At 37.7% G+C, this 24,004-nt stretch overlaps 1 protein-coding gene, 1 long non-coding RNA gene and 1 pseudogene across 5 annotated transcripts; 2 read left to right on the top strand and 1 right to left on the bottom strand.

The window, feature by feature from the left end:
* The first annotated feature begins 5,363 nt into the window (after window positions 1-5,363).
* LOC306992828 (histone H2B-like) lies at window positions 5,364-5,842 on the top strand (annotated as a pseudogene). The gene has a single exon. The product of its transcript is annotated as a histone H2B-like (transcript).
* A 1,825-nt stretch (window positions 5,843-7,667) lies between these two features.
* LOC306992889 lies at window positions 7,668-10,779 on the bottom strand. The gene is made up of 3 exons (XR_013796362.1): window positions 10,181-10,779; window positions 9,850-9,948; window positions 7,668-9,657 (listed from the first exon to the last, which is right to left on the bottom strand). It is a non-coding gene; the product is annotated as an uncharacterized lncRNA (long non-coding RNA).
* Window positions 10,780-13,159: 2,380 nt separating this feature from the next.
* On the top strand, window positions 13,160-18,661 carry LOC306992610 (uncharacterized protein). 3 transcript variants are annotated; one of them, XM_079601723.1, is made up of 8 exons: window positions 13,160-14,044; window positions 14,547-14,874; window positions 15,238-15,410; window positions 16,595-16,694; window positions 16,809-17,138; window positions 17,241-17,397; window positions 17,568-17,695; window positions 17,781-18,661. In XM_079601723.1, the coding sequence occupies exons 4-8, from the start codon at window positions 16,617-16,619 to the stop codon at window positions 18,120-18,122; spliced, it is 1,035 nt and encodes a 344-aa protein (XP_079457849.1). In that variant the 5' UTR covers window positions 13,160-14,044; window positions 14,547-14,874; window positions 15,238-15,410; window positions 16,595-16,616; the 3' UTR covers window positions 18,123-18,661. The 3 variants fall into 3 exon arrangements, with proteins under 3 accessions (XP_079457849.1, XP_079457851.1, XP_079457850.1); XM_079601725.1 differs by lacking the exons at window positions 13,160-14,044; window positions 14,547-14,874; window positions 15,238-15,410 and adding an exon at window positions 15,447-16,103; XM_079601724.1 differs by lacking the exons at window positions 13,160-14,044; window positions 14,547-14,874; window positions 15,238-15,410 and having other exon boundaries at window positions 16,441-16,694.
* Window positions 18,662-24,004: the final 5,343 nt, after the last annotated feature.

Raw genomic sequence — 24,004 nt, 5'->3', positions numbered from 1 at the left:
TTCCAAAGACAGATATTGATTACAATGGTCTGTATCTTAAACCTGCATTGATTGCTTACCTCCACTGTAACTGATTTCCCCACACAAATGTTAATGCTTTGATGTTAAAGCTAGAATGTCCACTAATGTGTTTATTTCCCAAAAGACGAGTGGAGAAAAACAAGGCAATTATATCTAAAATTTCATAAAAGTGCAATTTAAATATATATATATATATAACTTCTATTAAAAAAAAGGACAAAATAATAGCAAAATAAGCTGATGTAAAATAACTGATAGCATGTAAAATGGTGGTAGCCTATGGCGCTTTTCCATCTGCAGTGTTTTCACGTCACATTTAGTATCGGTACGGTACGCTTGGAACCTCAACAGAGGTGGTACCATTTAAAGCGAGCCGAAGCGAGCCGTACCGTACCGTACCATGCAGTGGAAATGCGCCATAAGTGAGCCGTACCGAACCGAGCCGTACCGTACCATGCAGTGGAAAAGCGCCAAAGCGTGCCGTGCCGTACCGAACCGTACCATGCAGTGGAAAAGCGCCACTAGTTAGTATATGAACGGTACACCCCCTAAGCTCACAGAAATGGTTAGACCCAAGTCTTCAGCAGCCAATGACACTGACCCGCTCAAACTGGTTTTTAACACGTATTTCACGTGTATTTCACGTGTTAAATACGCGTATGTCACGCGTATTTCACGCGTGGATTTGTCACACGTATTTTACACGTATTTCACGCGTATTTCACGCGTGAAATACGTGTAAAATACGCGTGAAATACGTGTAAAATACGCGTTAAATACGTGTTAAATATGTGTTAAAATTCGCGTGTATTTGGCCCTCTTGGCCTTCCATATTCTGGAGAACGTCATTCGTGATGCTGTGACTTACACTGAACACGCCAAGAGAAAGACCGTCACCGCCATGGATGTTGTGTACGCGCTGAAGCGGCAGGGACGCACCCTGTACGGGTTTGGCGGTTAAGAGATCCACGAAGAAGAAAAACCCAACGGCTCTTTTAAGAGCCACACACATTTACACACAAAGAACAAGCTTCTAGATGGTGAATTGGGTAGTGTTGTAAATGAATGATTCTTATTGTAAAAAAAACAACAACTGCCATAACTCTGTAATAATAATAATAATTCATTACATTTATATAGCGCTTTACTGGACACCCAAAGCGCTTTAAATAGAAGGGGGGAATCTCCACAACCACCACCATTGTGATGTAATATGATATTAAAGAGAAAAAATAATAAATGTTTTTCCTTTTTCAAATTGACATTATATCAATATTAAACATTGACATTAATTTTTAAAAATGTGTTGCATCAAAAAGCTTATAGCCTACCACATTTTTATGTAGCAAAAATCTATTTATTGAACACATCAGTTTCTTTAACCAGAAACTTTTATCTACTTCGTAATTTATTACAAATTTCATATATTATAAAGAGTAACATTTCATATCCAGCTATTGCTCTCAGGCAACATTGTACCACAGTGGACCACGAGTATTATCAAATCAAGTTATATCCATCCCCATTTTCACTGTCACTATAACCTCATCTTCCTCATCACAGTGTGACTCCTCATCCTCACCCTCATCAACTGCCAGTTGTTTTATGCCTTTTTTTAGGTGCTATATAAAATGTGGAGATGTAGTAGGCCTATGTGAATTACTATTCTTATAAGTGCATTACAAATTCAATATTTAGATCATTCTAACTCTTTTCTAGGGCTGGGCGATATATCGCATGACATTGTTAGGCGCATCTCATCAGTAAAGCCGGTTCCTTGATAAGTAGTAAATCGCCATCACCTGCTTTCAGATGTAGCGGCATTTACTACAACAGCGGTCCTCAACTTTGGACCGAGAGATCCACTTTCCTGCTGAGTTTAGCTCCAACCCTAATCAAACACACCTGAACAAGCTAATCAAGCTCTTAATGATTAATACAACATTACAGGTACACAACAAAATCCCAAGTGTTAAATCAACATTGCTCAGAGTGCATATTGTCCCATTCTACAGAGTGTTAAAGTTAATGAGATAATGATATGATTAATTAAGTGATGATTCAGCATTAGTGATGAACACCTGATGTTAACAAGCAGAATCACTTAAGAAAAGAGGAACACAAGAACTACAACTGACTTCAGCCACAGCCTTAGATGAAATCACATGAAGAAAACATTAAATCTGTGAAGATATCAGCAGAGGAGGAATAACCACCTCCACAAACAGCATTACCAGCTTCACTTTTTACTAACCAGATTGACTTTATTTTTGTCACAAGTCTACGGAATTGATTGTTGAGAGTTGATGATGTTTAAGTGATCAAAAAAGTATGCTACCATTATGGTGGTCAATGTTTGCTTTAGTTGGTCTCTTGACCCATTGGATTTTCAAAGTAAGCTTCTTTAAGCATTTGCAATTGTGTTTCATAATGAACACTTGAGCTTTGCTGAACAAAAAGTTCAAAATATGAATATGCTTTTATGCTTGCAAGACTTTTAAAAGAAACTCATAAAGAGATATTTGTTAAAGGTCATTTGTCACAAATGTATTCTTTTATTTTGGGTTATTGATTCAGGTATAGTAAATATGTAAAAAAAAAGTTATATTAAACAATTTTCAGTGCTAAAAATGCTTCTGTAAGTATACACTTAGACATCAACACTTACCATACAATCCTCAACAGTGGTGACAATAATTATTCATACTGCAGTGCATGCTGGGATTTTTGTCAAAATGTGATACCCAGCATGCATTGCAGCTTGAAACTTTTTGTTTAATGTCACCATTGTTGAGATTTGTATGCTGATTTTTGCTGTATGTGAGTTTGGTAAAAACTGCAGAATAATATCTTGTATGCACTTAACAATTTTAAAATTCCACACGATGAATAATGGATGTAGTTTCACAGGGTAGACAAGGCAAACCCCTGAAATGTTTAAATGATAAAACACTGATCAGTGATTTTACATTCAATAAGTTCAGGTTCCAATGACACACTAACATATTCTGATTTTACTTCTTTTAAAACATTATATATGTTGTTGCAGAATAAAGTCTATCTTAGAGAGTAACGGGTCAACAGCGCAACTAAAGCAAACACTGATCTCTATGATGGTGGCATTATATTTTTACCAATAAAATATCAACATTTAAACCTCTGTTAATTCTCAAAAATAACTTCTGTAGAAGCATGGCAGAAATCAAATCAATCTGGTTAGTAATAAGTGAAGCTGGTAATGCTGTTTGTGGAGTTTGTAGACATCTAAGGCATTGGCTGAAGTCAGTTGTAGTTCTTGTGTTCCTCTTTCCTTCATTGATTCAGGTGTTCATCACTAATGCTCAATCATCTCTTAATTAATCACTTAATTATCTCATTAACTTTAACACTCTGTAGAATGAGACAATGCACTTGAGCAATGTTGATTTAACACTGGGGATTGTGTTGTGTACCTGTAACGTTGTATTAATCATGAATACCTTGATTAGCTTGTTCAGGTGTGTTTGATTAGGGTTGGATCTAAACTCTGCAGGAAAGTGGATCTCGCGCTCCAGAGTTGAGGACCCCTGTACTACACAGAGCCGTAGTTAAAGCTGCCGTCGGCAACATTTTTTTGATCAAATTCAGTGAAATTGACACTATAATCCGACAGAACAACATAAATAAGGTGGTTTTAGAAAACAAACCGAGCTTCTAACTCCACCTGGAGCGTGTTATTTTGTTTTGCAAAAATCCACCGCTCCCGGATCATCAGGTCTAAACAGTGAGATCTGACTGTCAATCACAGGTCGTGCACAAATCACAGATCCCCCTCCCTCGCGCAGACGCAGACGTTACAATATCACATGCACACAACACGCCTGAAGTTCGCCTGAAGATTGTACGAAGCGTGATGGCAGAGAGAAAATCTAATAACAAGCTTCCAGTTACTCGGTTATTGCTGTCTATGGATAGATTTGCCAGGGCAGCCTACCTCCGAGTCTATGGTGTTGATCGATGCTGAAGACGGACGCGTTCACAGAAAATCAGGTACACACGCACTGACGATGGGCGGGTGCTCGTTGGTAGTGGGGGAGGGGCATGAGAGTTGTAAACATTCAAAATTTTGTCTAAGTCCAGTCAATCTGCCAGACTTGCCGACGGCAGCTTTTTACTGACAAGCTGAGCCATATCGCATTATTTATCGCAGGCGATACGTCCGCGATAATTATGCGATATTGCTCAGCTTGTCAGTTAAATAAGGCTCTGTGTAATAAATGCCGAGCTACATCTGAAAGCAGGTGATGGTGATTTACTACTAATCAAGGAACCGGGTTTACCTACGAGATGCGCCTAACAATCTCATGCGATATATCGCCCAGCCCTTCCTTACAAAAATAATATATTTGTATTCCAACCTAGTATGGCTGGTTTGGCCTTATGCGATTCCATTGTGGTGCAATATTGCCTTGAGGCAACACAGTTTTTTGACATTTCCTCCAAACATAATTGATTATATATACTGTAAAGTTCTTGAAAATACTTATTTACTTACCAGTGAAGGTGACTCCTATTTTTGTGGGTGATTAACTACGCAAATGATTAAAAATTAACTTTTCATTGGGGAAAATGTGGAGCCCTGTGCACATGTGCTGAAACAAGACACAAAATGGACCCCTGTGGGTCATGTGACCAATTTTTTTGCCCTTTCATTGATTTGTATTTTAGTTCTTCTACCATGAGATAGGTTTGACCAATAAATGGGTGTCTCATTTTATGAAAAATTGTTACCATGTTAACTGGAGCCAACACTGTACCATGCACAGAGGGTTAAGTGATTTCTAAATCAAATAAAAAATGTTTGTACTGTGTTATATTCACGATTCTGCTTTGCAGTTAATTAAACATCGTTATAAAGACTCTCGGAGTTAGTGGTCATAATTGTTTTATATATATATATATATATATATATATATATATATTATGTAGATTACATATGCATAATACAATGTGCTATTTCTGCTTCTAAATAAATGTTACAATTATATAGAATCCTCTGCATATTAAATAACTCTGAAATTTTTCACAATAATCCACTTATATATTCAGGAAAAATGCGGGAAAATGAAACAAAGAAATGGAGTTGGATATGGGGGATGGTCGTTGTCGATGTGCCAGATTAACATTTAAAAGCTTCTGATTGGATCGCTGTGAATGTTTTATGTGACCAATGAAATCGTTCTATGGGTTTGTCCAGGAAGACTCACAATCACAGACTCGTTCTTCCCTCTTGAAATTAGCATAGAGCCGTGGATAAAGCTCCTCCTGCAGAGATTCAACGTTATTGTTCTCTGAACGCGATCATGCCTGAACCAGCGAAGTCCGCTCCCAAGAAGGGCTCGAAGAAGGCCGTCACTAAAACCGCCGGCAAGAGCGGAAATGGCGCAGAAAGTCCAGGAAGGAGAGCTACGCGATCTACGTGTACAAAGTCCTGAAGCAGGTTCATCCCGACACCGGGATCTCCTCCAAGGCGATGGGAATCATGAACTCTTTCGTCAACGACATCTTCGAGCGCATCGCCGGTGAAGCGTCTCGTCTCGCTCACTACAACAAGCGCTCCACCATCACATCGAGAGAGATCCAGACCGCCGTGCGTCTGCTGCTGCCCGGAGAGCTGGCCAAACACGCCGTGTCCGAGGGCACAAAGGCGGTCACCAAATACACCAGCTCAAAGTAGAGGATCCGCGCAACACAACACAAAGGCTCTTTTAAGAGCCACTCTTATTCTCATTTAAAGAGCAGTTGTCGTGCATATTTAATCTATAATGTAGATGAAGACGCCCTTGTCTTGAACAAGGTAACGTTAGGTCTATTATGTTAAGATATGTATGTCTGGTTTCACAGACAAGGCTTAAGCTCCCAGACTAAAATTCACGTCATAACATTAAATTGACTTATTTCAAGGGTTTCATTTTATTCTGCAAGAAAGTATATTTTAAAAAATGTTTTACTTATTTTTAAAATTTCCTTGCTGCTTTTTTTAATAGACAATGATTTAAAAAAAAAAACTTGTTTTAACGGCATATTGGTGTTTGTCTTCAGCAAAATGTTGTGAATGCAAAAGCATTATTTTCGTTAACATTTATATTTTAATATTGCTTTTTTTCTTCTGGACAATCTTCTTGTCTCTGATGTTTACAGTAACTGAGATAGTTCATCTTCATCTTCCCTCATAAAATACAGATTGAATCAGTTCCAGGTGTTTTTTATATCAGGTCTGTGCGCTGCACTATTGATATTTCACTATAGTTCACAAATGTTGACTTGTTAACCTAAATGTAATTTAAATGAATAGAATAGAGGGTGAATATTAACACTGAGTGTCAAACAATATGTTCAAGCTCTCTGTTTATTGTTTATGTATAAATCTAAAATGTCAAATCCATTTCACATATAGTGTGTAAGACATGTTGAGTAACACAGGTAAACGTATATTTAACTATTTACTTTTATAATTATTTTTTTGTGTCTTTTAATGTCTACTTCCAACTTTTCTTCCAGTTTGTGGAAGTGAACAACTAAAATCAAAGCAATCAATGTGTCTCGACTGTGATGATCCAGACTCAGCCCTGCTTGGCTTCAGTGGGAAACCAGTTTTGGGCTACAGGGTGATACGGCGGCTGGCCTCAAACCTCAAATCTGAGAGCTTTCTGACCCCACATGACCACTTTCAAGGCCCAGAAAGGTAGCAAAGACATTGTTAAAATAGTCCATGTGACTCCAGTGGTTCAACCTTAATGTTACGAAGCGATGAGAATAGCGTCTCTAAACTGTGCAGTTTTTTTCTTCATTTTTGTGTGAACCAACCATTTGAAGAGAATTGATGTAACATTAAATAAACCAGTGGGCAACTCTGGCCCTCGAGATCCACTTTCCTGCAGAGTTTAGCTCGAACACTAATGAAAAAACCCTGAACAAACTAATCAACATCTTCAGGATTACTAGAAATATACATGCATTTGAGTTCGATCAGGGTTCAAAAAAGTAAATCCCAATAAGTAAAAATCCACATTTATTTATTTATTCGTTTATACAGAACATTTGATACAGAATAAAATTATGGTATGTATGTTTACTAATTACTCAGACAAGTGTCTAGAACAAGGAATGTCACTCAATATAATTGTTAAAGGGATAGTTCGCTTTAAAATTAAAATTCTGTCATCATTTACTCACCCTCAAGTTGTTTCAAACCTGTATTAATTTATTTCTTCTGCTGAACACAAAGAAAGATATTTTGAAGAATGTCAGTAACCAAACAGTAGTCTTTACCCATTGACTTCCATAGTATTTTTTTTTCCTACTATGGAAGTCAATGGGTACAGACTACTGTTTGGTTACTGACATTCTTCAAAATATCTTTCTTTGTGTTCAGCAGAAGAAATAAATTAATACAGGTTTGAAACAACTTGAGGGTGAGTAAATGATGACAGAATTTTAATTTTAAAGTGAACTATCCCTTTAAGCTATTGGAAGAACATAAACAATTTTTTTTTTTTTTACAGTTTATAGTTATGACAAATATAGTTTTCACAGGTTTATAAACGCAATATAATTTTTATAATGAAATCAATACATTGGGGGAATAACCCAAAAATAAGTTCCTGATATTTATAATGAGGTAAGCAATAAGAATAAAGAGCAAGAGTGCCGTTTTAAGCATATTGCAAATGTGATATTGTTTAATAAACAAGTTAATATTAAGTAACTTACATTTCAGACACATATTGTCTGTTTTCGCTAAATGAAAATAGTTTTAAACAAAGCCGCATGAGAACAGTTGCTCGTCTGAGACACGCAATGAAAGAATCTCTGAACGAATGATTTGGGCTATTTGGGTTATTTTCTAAAACTCAGTTTTTCTCAGTTTACATGCAAAGTGCAAACGGAGTTTTCCAAAATCTCCACTCTGGCCGGAGTTTTTAGAAATAATCGTTTACAGAGGAGAATTCTCCGTTTGCGTGTAAACGAGGGGCACAACCGAAGGGAAATGTCTCCGTTTTTCAAAATAACCATGTACGTGTAAACGGGGCCTTGGATGAATGGTTCAATGACTCCCTCATAAAGGGTAGGCCTACGTTTACACGACAATGATATGCTTAAAACGGAGAAGTTTGTCCTTTGAGTTTTTCATGTAGGCTACAGACATTGTCAAAATGATCCCCATTCACACGGATGTATTCTGCTGCCAGGCCATTAGATGGCGATGCAACACTATAGACTTTTTTTTTCACATATAATATTCTAAATGATTCCAAAGCATCATAAGATGTAAGGAACATTAAAGTCACAATCATATCAAAGATATTACAGAACATTCGATTTACATATTAAGAAAAAAAAAACAAAAAAAACACAACAACAACAGAAAGGAGGTATACGTGTATACAGCACTACCATAGTGTACGTGTATTTGGCAACACTATAGACTGAACACATAATACGCATGTGCATGACGTCATCGTCTTCAGAGATTCACGTTTTTGTTGTTTACATGGAGACTGTTTTCAAAAACTTTAGCAGTGGAGGATTTCCACTGCACTCATGGAGTACTGCACGACAACGATGTGCTAAAAACGGAAAAGCTTTTTCTTTGAAAAGATGACAACGTTATCAAACCGATCAGTTAAAATTGACTAATAATGCTGTATTACGCATGCCAGACAAGTAGTTGGCGATGTGACTTTGTAAAGAAAGACGCTCCTGCGCACACACATTATTTCACTACAGTTCACTCGAGCTGAACGCACTGGCCTAAAGGCACAAATTACGTAGGCTAATGAATTTGACCGATTTCCATTCTAAGGATGTTAATCTTGATAATACTGTATTATTACTTTCTGGGTAAATGTCATCTTCACAAAGCCAGACACATTCACTGTAATCCCAATCTCAGAATCTTCTCCTCTAATATAAAGTCACTTTTACTTTCTTTAAGAAAATGTCAAAACTTTTGAACACAAGGGCTTCGAAAACGTATATCATCCTCGAGTCTGTTGTAAGGAACCTTTCATTTATAAAAGCAAATAGACTAAACACGTCATATGCGTGCATGACGTCACCATTTTCATAAATTCGCATTTTTGTATTTACACGGAGATGATAAGGGTCTCGTTTTCAAAAACTTTCACTTTGAAACACGTTTTTAAAAGTTTGCGTTTTTCATGCCCCCCAAACACCATTGTCGTGTAAATGAATACCCAAAACGCATAAAAAGTCTTTCGCCAGGCTCGTTTTTTGGCTGTAAAAATACCTCAATAGCCTTTGTTTGTATCACAAATACATTCTACATTAAATTACAATGGCATTTTAAAACAAGCGTTCTCTGGGACTGTGTTATGCTTGGTGGTGTTGACGTGTTTTATATATTATTTCTTTATTCTATAAACTATTTCTATATATTTTATATCCCCCCCCAACCCAAACTATCTTCCTGCATCCCTGCAATTATATTACACATTTGAAGTCTATAAAAGTAGAACCAACAACAATGTTTTCAATGCTGACAGGAATAACAGTACGAGTCTTTAGATTAATATCAGGTTGAAGTTTCTTCCTCTGTTACGGCGTACTGACTTTGGTCTTCAGCAGGTGAAACTGTGGAATACATGGTTATGTTATTTATTTTCACTGCAGTTATTGCTTTCATAAAAGACAGTCAGTGTGTGTGTGTGTGTGTGTGTGTGTGTGTGTGTGTGTGTGTGTGTGTGTGTGTGTGTGTGTGTGTGTGTGTGTGTGTGTGTGTGTGTGTGTGTGTGTGTGTGTGTGTGTGTGTGTGTGAAGTTCTACCTCTCGCTCTGTAACATTTGTAAAGCAGCACGACTGTGGCGAGCAGATACGGAGAAGCTGCCAGAAGAAAACTGAGGATGTGGAAGACAGAAATCTGACCTGAAAAACAGAAACACAAGAACATTATTGAGCAACATTACAGAGCTCTCAAGGGCTTTCAGAAAGTTTCTAAAGAAACCCAAATTTTGTGAGTGAAAATAAAAGCTTTGCAATATTGTTCCTCCCATCTCATATTATTCCCACCACCATTTCCCCTTTACAGCTCTGTATTAAAGGAATAGTTAATTAAAAAAAAAAATATATATATATATATTCTGCCAAATTTACTCACCTTCATGTTGTTCAAACCTGTTTTAATTTATTTCTTGTGTGGAAAATAAAATGTATTTTGAAGGATTTTTCACTTTCTTATGGACAAAAACACTTGAGATAGATTTTTCCAAATAACTTGGGGCGGTTTCCCTAACAGGGATTAAACCTAGTCCTGGACTAAAATGGCCCTTTAAACTAGATTAACAGAAATCTGCTTTCTCTGTCATGACTTTAAATGGTCCTAGATTTAGTTTAGTCCAAAGTTTAATAAGTGGATTTCCTGGAGGAAGATTAGAGTTAGTCCATGACTAAATTCAGGCTTACATTAAACAGGAGGAGGCAGGTTTAACTTCAGATTAACATTGTGTTAATGTTATGCTAACACAGTTGTGCTAACACAGGTCTGACTTCACCTGTCACCCAGGCTGCGTCCCAATTTGCATACTATCCGTCCTAAATAGTATTCGACAGTAGAATTAGTATGTCCCAAATCGTAGTATGTTGAAATAAGTGTTTCAAAGATACTCGGATGGTCTACTATTTTCGGTCAGAATACGAAGTGCAGATCGATGAACACTCGAACGGCTAATATTGCCCACAACCCATCGCGCGTTGGGCGAGGATTCGGTTAGAACTACAAACTACAGTGTTAAAAAAACTACAGACATGGAGGACACGCGAGTCCGGCGTTGTATAGAGAGGTTTAGATAAAGGGGTTTGAGTGATTAATTATCAGTATCTAACATGACGAAAATGTATTTATTCAATGTTGTCCACATTAAATCTCATCTGCAGCAGCATTGTGAACTTTTTTAAAGACACGTTTAGCCATTAACTTTTAAATGCATTGTTAAGCTAAATTTGAAGAGGAAGAAAGGAAAAGACAAAATGTATATATTCTTCATTAAGTAAAGAGAGCAGCCTATTGGTTGTGAGCAAATAGTGCAACCTGAAAGAAACAAGGAAGCTGATTGGCCATTGAAACTGCACATGGCACATATATCCAGGTGTGTGTGATTACCAGCAGGCAAAGAGATCTTTGTGAGTAGTGGATGTGAGTTTGTTCAAAGACTGCTGGGAAAGGCCACAATGTGTTCATCAACTTTGAGATGCTACTGGTAGGACAAAGATTAATTTATTTAGTGACTACAGATGTGTATTTTTGGAAGGTGTTTGTTGATGCTACCAATTTTAGCATCTAACATGCTAGCTGGACATGTGCACTGTACATGTAAACTGTGAATATGTTAACAATGTTGTTTGTACTTTGATATCATTGAATGTACATAGCTCTCAATACTGTGTGTAGTGACTCATATATTTATATTTATTTATTTCTGTATAGGTTATTAAGCTAACCATCTGAAATGATCATTGAAACAAGTATAAAAAGATCAAGTCATTGTTGAGAGATTTCCAATAAATTGCTTTGATGATGAAGATTCAGATGTTTTGAGTTATTCCATGCACCCTCAGAAGTTGATTGAAGCCTTTTTCAAGTTTGGGCAGACATTGAGGCAAAGAAACCCTGATAACGTGACATGCATCATTACATTCAAATTACAAACACACGAGGAGAGTCTCTGCATGGAAGACCCGCGACTGGCAGATGAACGTGCGACTACATTTCTCTCCGAAACAGTAGGAAATTAAATTAGATTGAATTGAGGATTTTAACTGTGACAAGATGATTGACAGGGCAGTTTACAGTGACAGGATGCACCCGACAGATCTGTCCGTTAAAGATGACGAAGTAGTATGTCTCAAAGCTTGCCTACTTTTTTTCTACACACTCAAAATACTTTTTCTTCACAAAAAGAGTACATACTTTTAGGTCGTAGTATAAGGCGAATTGGGAACCAGCCTCAATCGTACAGGACTCTCACATCCCATCATGCTTTGCACAGGGCTGAATTGGGAGAGTACATTTTCAAATAAAGTGATATCTGATATCTCAAGATGAGAAAATCGAGAGACTTGGTAATGTTTAATGTTCTATTAAGTTGGTATTTAAAAGTTTCTAATATTAGTATTTTTGGGCGGTTCGAGGACCTGCTATACATTTTTGTATGTATTAATAAAAAAGCAAACACTATGGTAGTGCACTAGTTAAAGGGCCTCTATTATGGATTTTTGAAAATGACCTTTCATGTAGTGTGTAACATAGATCTAAGTGAATAAAAACATTCTGCAAAGTTTTAAATCTGAAAGTGCACCGTATATAAAGTTATTGTCTTTCAAAAGTAAGAGTCGACTCTGAGTCATTACTAGTAATATGCTTTCTGACTTAAATCTTTTTCTTTTGCCGAGATTGATCGACGCACAGCATACAGCACAGCAGCCAATCAGCGTTCGCCAATCTACGTGCATCCTAACATCCCGCCCACAGCGCTCAGTGTGAAGTTGAGAGTTGATTCTGTCAGAGCGCTGATGCTACGTTCACACCGCCGGCGGCGAGAGCGTCAAATTGGCCGGAAGCCATTCATTTTCAATGAGAGACGGCGGCGAGAGCGTCAAATTGGCCGGAAGCCATTCATTTTCAATGAGAGCCAGCGGCGAGAAGAGTTGAAATTTGTCAACTTTATGGTAATAAGCTATGACGCGGTTCGGCAGCAACCAGCAAAGTCCTCCGCCCTGAGAGGATACCAGAGAACACAATCCTGTAAACTCCGACCACATTAGTTCCTAAGCAAAATGGAGGAAAAGTTAATTATTTCTGTTGCGGGTTTCCCGTTATTGTACGACGTGTCCCTGTTTACATGCAGGGACATTAATAAAAAGAACGACGAATGGAAAAAGGTGTCTGAAATTGTTGGTGTTTTGTTACTTTCACATTTAAAAGATTTTAATAAGTTAACTTATACCCTACGTGTGGCCAGTATGCACAAAATATGATGCTGATTTATGTTCAGTTCTTATTTGCTTTGCGGCTCCTTTAAATAAAGTTTTTAAAAAATCACCCATTCTAAAATCTACGTCAGAGCGCCAGAGAGTCCCCGAATCTCACGGCGTCGATGGCAGGGCGGCGAGAGCGAATTTTGCCGCTCTCGCCGGCGGCGGTGTGAACGTACAGTAACGCTGAACTTTGCCGTTGTAAATGACATAGTTTGTTTTTTCATGGGTTTTGTGCGTCAATGCAAAGTAAGTGTGTTATATTGATCTCTATAGCAATCATATGTGCAATCCTAAACCCGTTTAATATTTAGTTTGGCATTAGCTTGTTGAGGTTCATTATAGGAGTTGTCACGTCTTTGGAACGATGTTGCTCTGTATATAGGATGTTATATTGTTTATATTGATGTCATTATAGTGCATCGGCGTTTGGTACATTTCAATTGTCAAAGACTGCGTTTGAGGTATTCTGAAGTTGTAAACAACTTAATGCGTGTAACAAGCCTAGACAGAGCACCGCTGACAAACTACGTGACGCAGATAAAACTGTTTACAGTTTAATTTAATTTATGACATAGCAAGTTTGTTTTTCTTTCCTTTATCTCATTTCTGTATTTTGTTCATACACTCTTAAAATTGATGTGTTAAAAATGAACACAAAATATGTGTAAAATGATTTGTAACACATTTTGTGTTACTACAGACACATGATGTGTAAATATTGTGCTCAACTGTTTACACAATTACTGTGTTAAACACAATTAGTAGTATGTGTATATAAAAGGCACATATTCTGTTGCAAATACTCCACGGACGATGTCAACTTTAATGATTGGATTTATTTATCATGTTGCAAATGTGAATAAAACATTTTAACTCGCTGGGGGAAAATAACTTTGGACTACGCGAATGATCTTGCTGCGCATGCGCAGTGGCGTTCTTTTCCAACCGACACCTAACCAGTCTTCAGAAATGCGTCTGTCTGCCTCAGGTGAGTGAATATAATTAAACGTGTAAAATAATAATTTGTTCTCCACCTAGCATGAGAAAGAGTTGTGTTAATTGTCCAGGAAACATAATTTGTTTGTTTTAAACGTTTTTATGCCGTTTTCATGTTACGTAGCCGAATTGGTTTTGTGTGTTAGCATTAACTAACCTTACGTTAACTTAGCATAAAAGGCAAGCGAGCTCTTACGCTTTGCAAAGCTGTTTAGGTATTTATTTATTGTGTATGACTGCTAATAATTGTTGTAAAATGACTTAGTTAATATACATGGCAGTTTGAACTCCTAACAGTCATTTTACCAAAAACTATTGTGTTGTGTGGTTTAAAAAAGCGCGCCACTTTGTGCTAACGTTACCTTGCTTGTCACTGCCTATTTAAAATGTATTGATAAAACGATACACATAACGTTTACATTTTCTCATTATTAAATTATGACTCTTGTATGATTACGGCTTTATAATATGGTGTTATTATATCTTTTATCTAGGTAATGGAAGACGAGGGTCAACTCACGTTTAACGTTACGTTACCCTAACAATTTTGAGTTCTCGCGACTGTCTTCATAGACGGGAAGGAAACATGGAGAAAACTATTCACAGTTGGAACTTGGAAGTGTTGGAGAACTGATTAACTCAGCCAAAACTGAGCTCTCTCAACAAGTATCTATTGATCGAATACTGAGATTTGACGCAGATTTTCAAGAATTTATTGACATCGATGTTAATTCAGAACTGAAGGAGCTTGACAAATTCCAAATATTTTATACTGCTAGTACCACACAGGATCCATTAGATGGAAGAGTTGAGTCATTACTGGTGAGTCATGTTTTCACTCTTCCTATTTACAATTGTCAAAGTAAACATTTCAGCCCGATCTCATCCCAAGGCGTCATTTTATACTGACGCTTTTGACATATCGTCTACATCCAACGCACATGGCACCCTTTAGCGTCAATATGAGACGCAGATAGATATGGGCCAGAAGGCGCCTCCTAGCGGTCTGACCCTTACCCTACCCCAAACCCAACCATAACCGAACAAAGCTCTGTGCGTGTCATATTGACGCTAAAAAGGGTGCCATGTGCGTTGGATGTAGACCAAATGTCAAACGTGTATATGTATATGACGCCCTAGGATGAGAATGCGTTGAACATTGCAATTGTATTTTTTTTTTCTTAGTTTCATTCAACAGATGTAAGCCGGATTGTCACCACAACCGGTCTGCTGACACTGCTCGAAGAAAAGGCCCCTACAATCCTGAGAGAACATGAAGACACAAAGACACTGTCAATTTCTTCGAGAAAGTTACTTGTTAAAGTGGCAGTGAGTGACCTTGTAGAAAAGCATGGATTGTGAGTATATAACTGTTTAACAGCGTTGCACTCATAAGTTATTAATAACATCAAATAACACTAGCTGTGTTTACATGGACCCTTATAATCGGATTGATGGCGAATCCGTCATTTTTATATTTTTATATAAATATTTTTATAATCCGAAAACGGTGTTTACGTGAATGATAATAAAGTAATCGCGTTGATGTGCACGTTTATGTCACAAACTTCAAATTGGAATTGATTTTTTTGACATGTGCAGACTTAATTTTAATCTGTCTCTGATCATGATTTGGAGACAATGAGCATATGAATCGTTTTGCTTATATTTATCACGCAGTAAAACCCAGTGCCCAAAACCAGTATCTGTGGATGAGAGTCTGAAACGAGCACTAGTGGGATGCTGTCCTGCTCCACTTCACAGACGCTGTGTGAAATGAGAATTTTAGAATAACAGGACAATCATTTAGATGACACTTTATTCAACAGAAAGAACAGCGCGTTCCGTGCATCATACGTCATTACACTATTTCAACATCATTACGCTATTTCTACGTCATTGCACATGCGCAGTCCTTTCAGTTTCGGTTTTCGATCTGATCAAGTGTTTACTTGCTCTCTCGATCGGATTACAAAAGGAATAAACTTTCAAATTTCCTTTTCAATCCAATAGAAATTCCAATCGGATCGAGCTCAATCAGATCGATTAAGGTGTTTACATGAAGGTTTTTTAGTCCGATTATAAGGGTCCATGTAAACGCAGCTACTGTCCTGCAGAATTTAACTTAACCCTGATAAAACCCACCTGGCTTTAGCCTTCTAGTAATCATGAAGAGATTGATTAGCTAGTTCAGGAGTGTTTGATTAGGATTGAGCTAAACTCTGCGGACAGTGGCCTGGAAGGGTCGAGTTTGCCCATCACTGGTCTAGAACAGTGTTTCCCAAACCTCTCCTGAAGGACCACCAACACTGCACGTTTTCTATGTCTCCCTATCACATGGGTTAATGAGTTGAATTAGGTGTGTTTGATTAGGGAGACAAAGAAAACGTGCAGTGTTGGTGGTCCTTCAGGAGAGGTTTGGGAAACACTGTTCTAGAGTATCAATGTATTAATCAAAGTGGGAATTTATTTGTGTGCATGTCAATGTTTGTATTATAAGAGTTTCTGCATGTATATGCTTGTATTGTCCCTTTTTTTTTAGCTATCCATCAGGTACAGAAAAGATGGCACTAGCGAAGGAGATTTTGTCACTGTTCCCGTCATTAAGGATTAATGTCCCATTCGGTGAAAATGAAGAACATGTAAGGATGTTTTTACATGATAAATTTATGAGTATGAAATTACTTGGCACTGCGTATACAAACTGCAAAAGCATACTTGAGTCCAACTTTTTATTTGTCCATTTCTCATGTCAGGAGCATTTTTTTGATGGGCCATCACACAGTGGATTTATAGAAATGAGACTACGGAACCTCAGGCGGAAACTTCAACAGAGCCAGCGGAGCTACAATTTGAAACGACGTCTTTCTACAGACCAACCTTCTCTGCCGATTGTTGATGAAGCAGTGCCGACTGAGTGGTTGACCTTGATAAAGAGGATACGACCCTCACCAGAGAACTCATCGTCAATAAAGACTGCAATTGACCAAACCTTCAGTTACCGAAGAAGATGGATAACGGAGAAATCGCCAACTGTTGGTCAAATCTTCAAGGAATATCCCAGATTTCTGGACATGCCAGCCTTGGTAATACATGTTAAACTAAGCTGCAGAGAACTTTACACAAAGGTTGTGTTTTATAATTTGTTAATATTAATAATTTCTTTGTTTCTGTTTTATGCACTGCAGCTGGACATTGAATTTTCCAAGGTGACAGATGGGAAAGAAGACATGGTTATCAAGAAATGGGAGGGGACGATTATCCCAAAACTCAAGGAAATAGCATCCTTTGAGAAAAAAACAGACATAAGACACTTATTGGAGAAAGCTGACAATCAGCAGGATGGTAAGATTTTCTTCTTTTATTTCTGTGGCATGTGCACACATTTCTAAATTGGGTTTATGTGAAAATGACACGTACATTTTATCATTCAATTCATGATTTAAAGGTAATAATTTCAAATAGAATTTTGTTTTTAATCTTTTGCTTGTGACCTGCATCTTTACTCCATCAAGATGAGCTGTGTCACACTATGTTAAGGATCCTCATTCATCTTCTTCCACCCACGGCATATGGGAGAAGCGTCGCTGGCAGTAAATGCTGTGTCAATTCTGCTCTCTCCTACTTGTTGGAAGTGGTGCCGGTATGCATTGTGTTAGCTTTTTATAAAGTTGCAATGTCACATGCAACAACATTTTCTGATGCTTTTAATTGTTTCATTTCTATAGGCTGGTACCATTGTGACGTCTTTGTTTCGAGAAGGCATGAACGGGTCTCTAAAGTCAACACAACCGCAGCTGGTTTCCATCGGCTCTCCAGGACATGAAGCCCAGTATGTAATTGTGGCAAAGAATGATTCTTTTGCTTTTCCACTTGATGTTGAAAACCTCACTTGTGCTGTAGACAAACTTTTCAAATTCTACTGGCTGTGTAATCTTCAATATCCATGCCAACTGTCTTCAGTTTTCTCTTTTTTTTTTGAGTATGTATATGACCTGCCTTTGTCCCAGTCCACTTGCAAACGATCAAAGGTTATGGAATTGATTGCCAAGTTGCAGTCTCGTGCCTAATTGAAACAGACCATGTATACCTGTCCAAAGTGCTTCCAAAATATTTTTGTCCAAACAAAACAGTTGATTTGGCATTTAAGCGAAGTACATGCACTCTCTGATAGCCAAAACCTAACATTAATCTGTAGTCAAAATGGTTGCCCCAGAACATATCATAGTTTTAATTAATTTTCTAAACATCTTAGCAGAGCTCACTCTAATTCAAGCCCTACCGTAGAGTCAGGACACACTTATTTATTTGACTACAATTTTTAAGTTCATTCGTATATTTCTGTTTGTTGTTATATTTGAGAACAAGCTAAGAAAGTTTGGTCTTGTTTTGGAAATGATTTCAGACTTTGTTCTATTTGACATGTATTTTACAGTACCTAACAGATGAGTTTTAAAATATTTGATATATGTTGTTGTTAACAACTTATTTAAAGTGTTTAATGGATGGTTTATATGATTGTTTTGAAATGCTTATTTTTTTATCAACATCATTTTTTACAGTATGAATTTCATGTGAAAAAATACAAAATAAACAGTATGTGAACCGTATTCAATGCTTCAGTGTGATTTCAACTGTACATATTGTATTCTGATCTAGCTTTTTCAATAATATTTTATAATAAAATAAATCTAACACACAGTTGTGTTAGAGGTTTACAAAAATGACACATTAATGTGTTAACTAAATAACACATTTGTCTGTGTATTTTCATAACACATATTCTGTGTTGTATTTTAACACAATATGTGTTGTCCCTGAGCACACTCAGAACATGTGTTGAAAACGACACATGTTGTGTTGTTTTCAACACATTTGTTTTAAGAGTGTACTCATCATGTATCTGTTTTAAAACATTTACTATCATGTATATTAACACTTGCCTACTGTTTTTATAGAAAAACACACCCACTTATACACCCTGATTAAGGACAACTGCTAAATTGTAACTTCGTGTCTCCAAGCAGTACATGATAAATATATTTTGCAAGCGATTTGATGGTTATGCTTTCGTTTATGTGAGTTATGTGAAATAATAAACACTGATGTCAATAACTGATTTTGCTCTAGCAGAAAAAAGAGCCAGAGACTAGACTATAATATATAATAGTATATAATAATGTTGTGGCGTTTCTCATTAAAGGGATAGTTCGCTTTAAAATTAAAATTCTGTCATCATTTACTCACCCTCAAGTTGTTTCAAACCTGTATTAATTTATTTCTTCTGCTGAACACAAAGAAAGAAATTTTGAAGAATGTCAGTAACCAAACAGTAGTCTGTACCCATTGACTTCCATAGTAGGAAAAAAAAATACTATGGAAGTCAATGGGTACAGACTACTGTTCGGTTACTGACATTCTTCAAAATATCTTTCTTTGTGTTCAGCAGAAGAAATAAATTAATACAGGTTTGAAACAACTTGAGGGTGAGTAAATGATGACGAAATTTTAATTTTAAAGTGAACTATCCCTTTAAATCATCTCACCGTTAAAGACTCCAGTGACTGAGATCCAGCTGTGGAGTGACTGTCCTCTCTCTGTTTTACAGTAGTAGAAACCCTCATGTGACTTTGAGACAGTGATGCTCATCTCTCCTGTCGTCTGATTCTGGATCAGTGATCCGTCTTTATAGAAATCAGCAATGAGGATCGTGGAGTTTGTAGGTCGATGTAAACAGTGTAGAGTCAGAGTCTCTCCCTCAGTCACAGGATCAACAGAACTCTCCAGAATCACCTCGCCGTCTACAGACACAAGATATGTGTGTTTAATACTGTAAATACTGTAGTAAGAATATAGCAAAACAAATCAGAAGAAAAATACTGATATTATGAATTGAATTGCACTTCCTGAGCATGTTGTTAGTCGTATATTAACCCGATCTCATGAGAAAGAGGATGTTGATTAAACCGGACTCACCGTGTACAGTGATGTTTCGAGGACGACGTTTCTCTCCAGACTCAGACTCACACCAGTACACTCCAGTGTCAGATGTGCTGAGAGAGTCGATTACACATGAAGATCCTGTTTGTTTTGCACAAGTGTGTGTGTGTTTGTCTGTGTATCTTCTCACTGTCCATCCAGCAGAGTTACTCTGATCCTCACAGCTCAGAGAGAGAGAGTCAGATGAGAAGTGTTGACTTCTGCTGGGCTTGAGGACCAGAGACACTGAAGCAGAAACTCCTGAAAAGAGGAAAATCTCAGTCAGAAACGGACAGCACAGAGACTGCAGTGACACACAGATCCGGATGAGCACCAGCATAAACCCTCACCAGTGATCCACAGTGTGTGTGCGCTGCTGTTGTGTGTGTAATAGGCTGGTCGTCCTCTCTCTGCTCTGCACGTATAAACTCCTGTGTGCTGTAGAGCGGCAGGACTGAGAGTGTAAGATCCTCCAGCTCCTCTGCTGCTGTCTGACAGATGATCATGATCTCTGAACCAGCTGAACGTCCAGCCTGTAGAGGAGCCTGAGACCTCACAGATCAGAGTCACTGATTCTCCTTCAGTCAGCCACGGCTGTGGAGACACTCGCACTGATGCCTGAGCTTCAGCTGAACAAAACAACATGAGTTACAGAGCCGTAGAGAAACTGATGGAGAAGCTGATCACAACACACACACACACACACACACACTCACCTGATACAGTCAGTGTAACAGCATCACTGCACTGAGAGCGATGAGTGTGTATCTCTCCTGTACAGGTGTATTCACCGCTGTGAGAGAGATCAACACTGCTGATGTTCAACTCTTGTGTTGAGGTTCGGTTGACAGTGTTGTTATATCGGTTGTTGGTTCCCTCTATTTCCCATCTGTACGTCCACTCAGTGTCTCCTGCCCACTTTATATTACATCTGAGAGAGACTGTTTCTCCTCTAAACACTCGTTCATCAGGTCGTACCGTCACCACAGCTTTAGGACTCTCTGTACAACAGGAGAACAACAACAGATTCAGATCATCGAGACAGAGGCCTTTTTCACACTAGAACCGCAAGCAAAGTGTAAAAGCTGCAACACGAAGCAGGAGCGACAGTGTCAAAATCGTTTCGTCGCGGAGTCTATTTTTGCTGCGTCGCTTACGCTGAATTAAAGCCACCATGCACTGTTCTTCTTCAAAATATACAATATATATATAAGTTAAAATGAAAAACAACAAATTTCACCAAAAAATTAAGTTAGTGTTGTGGGTTCCACAATCACCATATGGCATATCTCTATCCCTTGTGCATCCTTATGGACATGTCTCTTTCAGTGTGTTTTGTTTTTGCCTGTGTTAATGCCAACTGCATAAATTTTGGCACAGGTGTGTATTTGTATTGTAATTCTACTATATCACCCCCATTTCCTTTAAAAATATATATTTTGCTCTAGGTACACAAAATAGGTCCTCTCAGAACCCTTTGGACAAAAATGTCCGCATTTAAATGTTTGTCCACTATGGACCTCTGTGTAACTTTTTAATTGATGCACAAGGGTTAAATATACAGTATGTGTGTGTGATACAGTAGGAGGGGAACATGGTCACTTCACAGCAGAGTACTGTACGCTGTCCGTCATAAATAAAAGCATGTGACAGAGAGTGGTCGGAGGAGAACAACTGAAAATCAGGACACTGTTCGATACTCGTCTGTATTTGCAGAACCAAGTCGCAGTTCTTCTGCACGCGACAAACACTGCCAATGTGAAAGCACAATGTGTAAAAATGTGCAGTTGTTGCTATAGAGATATTTCTACCTACAAATTGTAACTCAGTTGTTGTTACTTTAGGTAATGCTGTTTTAACTAAATTAAGGCGGATGCCAGTAAGTCTGGGCTACCCCTCGAGAAAACAAAAGGCTCTCCTGAGAATGAACTTTTGAAATTTCTCTTGCATATGTAACAGCAACATCCGAGACGCAGCACAGAGTTCAGCTCACACCTCACTGTTGCAGTCTCATCACCCCCCCCCCCCCCCCCCCCCTCAACTAAAACTCACTGAAACCCTGTGCAATGTTAAATATGTACAATAAGTAACTATACATGTTAATTCTCCCAGCCATAATACCAAGCTCTAGAATATGAGAAAGATTGTGTGCCCCTTAAAGGTGTTCCCCAGATCTTCCATTATAACTACCTCTTGTAAGTAAGTATTCTCTTCTTCAGGCATCAAGAACCAATTCAATCACAAATTCTCATCCCACAATTGTGAACCCCTCAATAGGGGACCAAAATATAATGATAATGACAGACTGGTAAGCAAATTGAATTATCTGGGTTTATAAGGAAAATTGGCAAAAGGTTCAGGAAGTTTGTAGGTATATAGACTTCCCACACAATCGATGTGTGTAGTCTTCATTGCCAGAGTAAATATTTCTACAATTCCTCGATTTCTGAATTGTTGTTATTATATATGATTGACTGATGATTTTATTCTATGAATTGGATTTTGAATTATTGTTTTATTACCTGGTCAATAAATTGTAAACATTTAATTTTATTCTGACTGACTCCAAAATTGTTTTCTCAAGTAGATTAAATGGATTCGTATGTCTAATAACTAATATTCGGCACTAATTCAAGTGTACTTGGTTTTGGACGGACAAGAAGTGAATTTTCCGTTTAGGACAGCAACTGCTGCTTGACCAACCTAAATCTGGGTGTCTACCTCTGTTTTAATTTAATGTTACTCTAGATAAGTGAACGTGGGAAACCACGGCATGACCAATCCAAAGCTATTATAAGAGAAGTAATGTTGGTCAGCTTAAATCTGTAGGCCATACCTCTACTGAAGTAAACGCTACGGTAAATTCAAGTGTATACAACCGAGGGGGTTTACCAAAGTATCTTTGATTGTGTACGCGTGAATGCGACCGATCTCAGGGATATAGCCAACTACCTCGGTTTAGTGACTTGAGATCGTGAGACCTGATTAGATTCATTTAATCTTGTTGTGTTGTGTGAAAGGAAAATCATGATCCACTGCCCATGGCTTCATTTCTCAAAAGCATCATTGCCACCAATGTTCTCCACGATCAACTTAGGTTTTGGGAAATGCAGCCCAGGGGTCTCATTTATAAAACTGTGCATAGGATCCTTACTAAAAGTGTATGGCAAAAATGGCATACGGCAGAAAGTATTCAAAACTTATATAATATATAAAATATATAATATATAAAATATATAAAACCGTGTGTACGCCAGAACCTGCGCAAAATTCCCTTCAAAATCCCAGTCAGCGGAAGATTGTGAAATAATATATGGAGCTTACAACGCTTTGTTTTACTAAGCATATCCTCATCTGCATATCATTGCATATGCATATTCATCCATGTAATACCATGTTTAACGGTACAAGACATTAGGAAAATATGAGATATGTCATGTGTGTCACATTACAAAGTAATTTAGAAGCCTAATGCCTTGTTTTTGAATAAACAAATCAAAATAGTATAAAATACATTTCAGAGAAAGTTTGAATCAATCTTTTCCACTGGCCAAATATTATTTTTAAATGATTTATATTTTTTAATGAAAATAGAGCCTTATTGTGCATTATTGATCATTATTTGAGTGAAAATATTTTCTGAGACCATGATTTCTGCTATTATCATGCGCTAAGCTGTAGTTGAAACATTAAAACACAGATTCCCACAGGAAAAGTGTTCAAAAGCATCGCATTCACTACACATATTTCTATTCATTAGTCGTAACTTCTCTGTAATGATTTCATATCATTTAAGTGCTTAACTCCATTAATGAGAATGGCAGATTTTACATTTACATTTTCCCATCAAGTTTGTTTTTATAAATCACAACTTATGCGTGGGTAGTGGCGTAATCCTCTTCCAGGGCCCGTTTTGTGCGACGGTTATAAATTAGGCCCCTGGGCAGTGGATCTGTAGTTCCCAGAATGCTTT

This window comes from Phoxinus phoxinus (genome assembly GCF_949152265.1).
Source record: "Phoxinus phoxinus genome assembly, chromosome: 2".
Lineage (NCBI taxonomy): Eukaryota > Metazoa > Chordata > Actinopteri > Cypriniformes > Leuciscidae > Phoxinus > Phoxinus phoxinus.
The sequence above is the reverse complement of the archived record's forward strand: the minus strand, read 5'-3'. Positions and strand labels throughout refer to the sequence as shown.

Excerpts from the sequence above, each read along its gene's own strand:
- LOC306992610 (XM_079601723.1), top strand. The coding sequence starts at position 16,617 with ATGGCACTAGCGAAGGAGATTTTGTCACTGTTCCCGTCATTAAGGATT. Across the intron at positions 16,695-16,808 it reads TCGGTGAAAATGAAGAACAT|GAGCATTTTTTTGATGGGCC; the intron begins GTAAGGATGTTT and ends TTCTCATGTCAG. Across the intron at positions 17,139-17,240 it reads TTCTGGACATGCCAGCCTTG|CTGGACATTGAATTTTCCAA; the intron begins GTAATACATGTT and ends TATGCACTGCAG.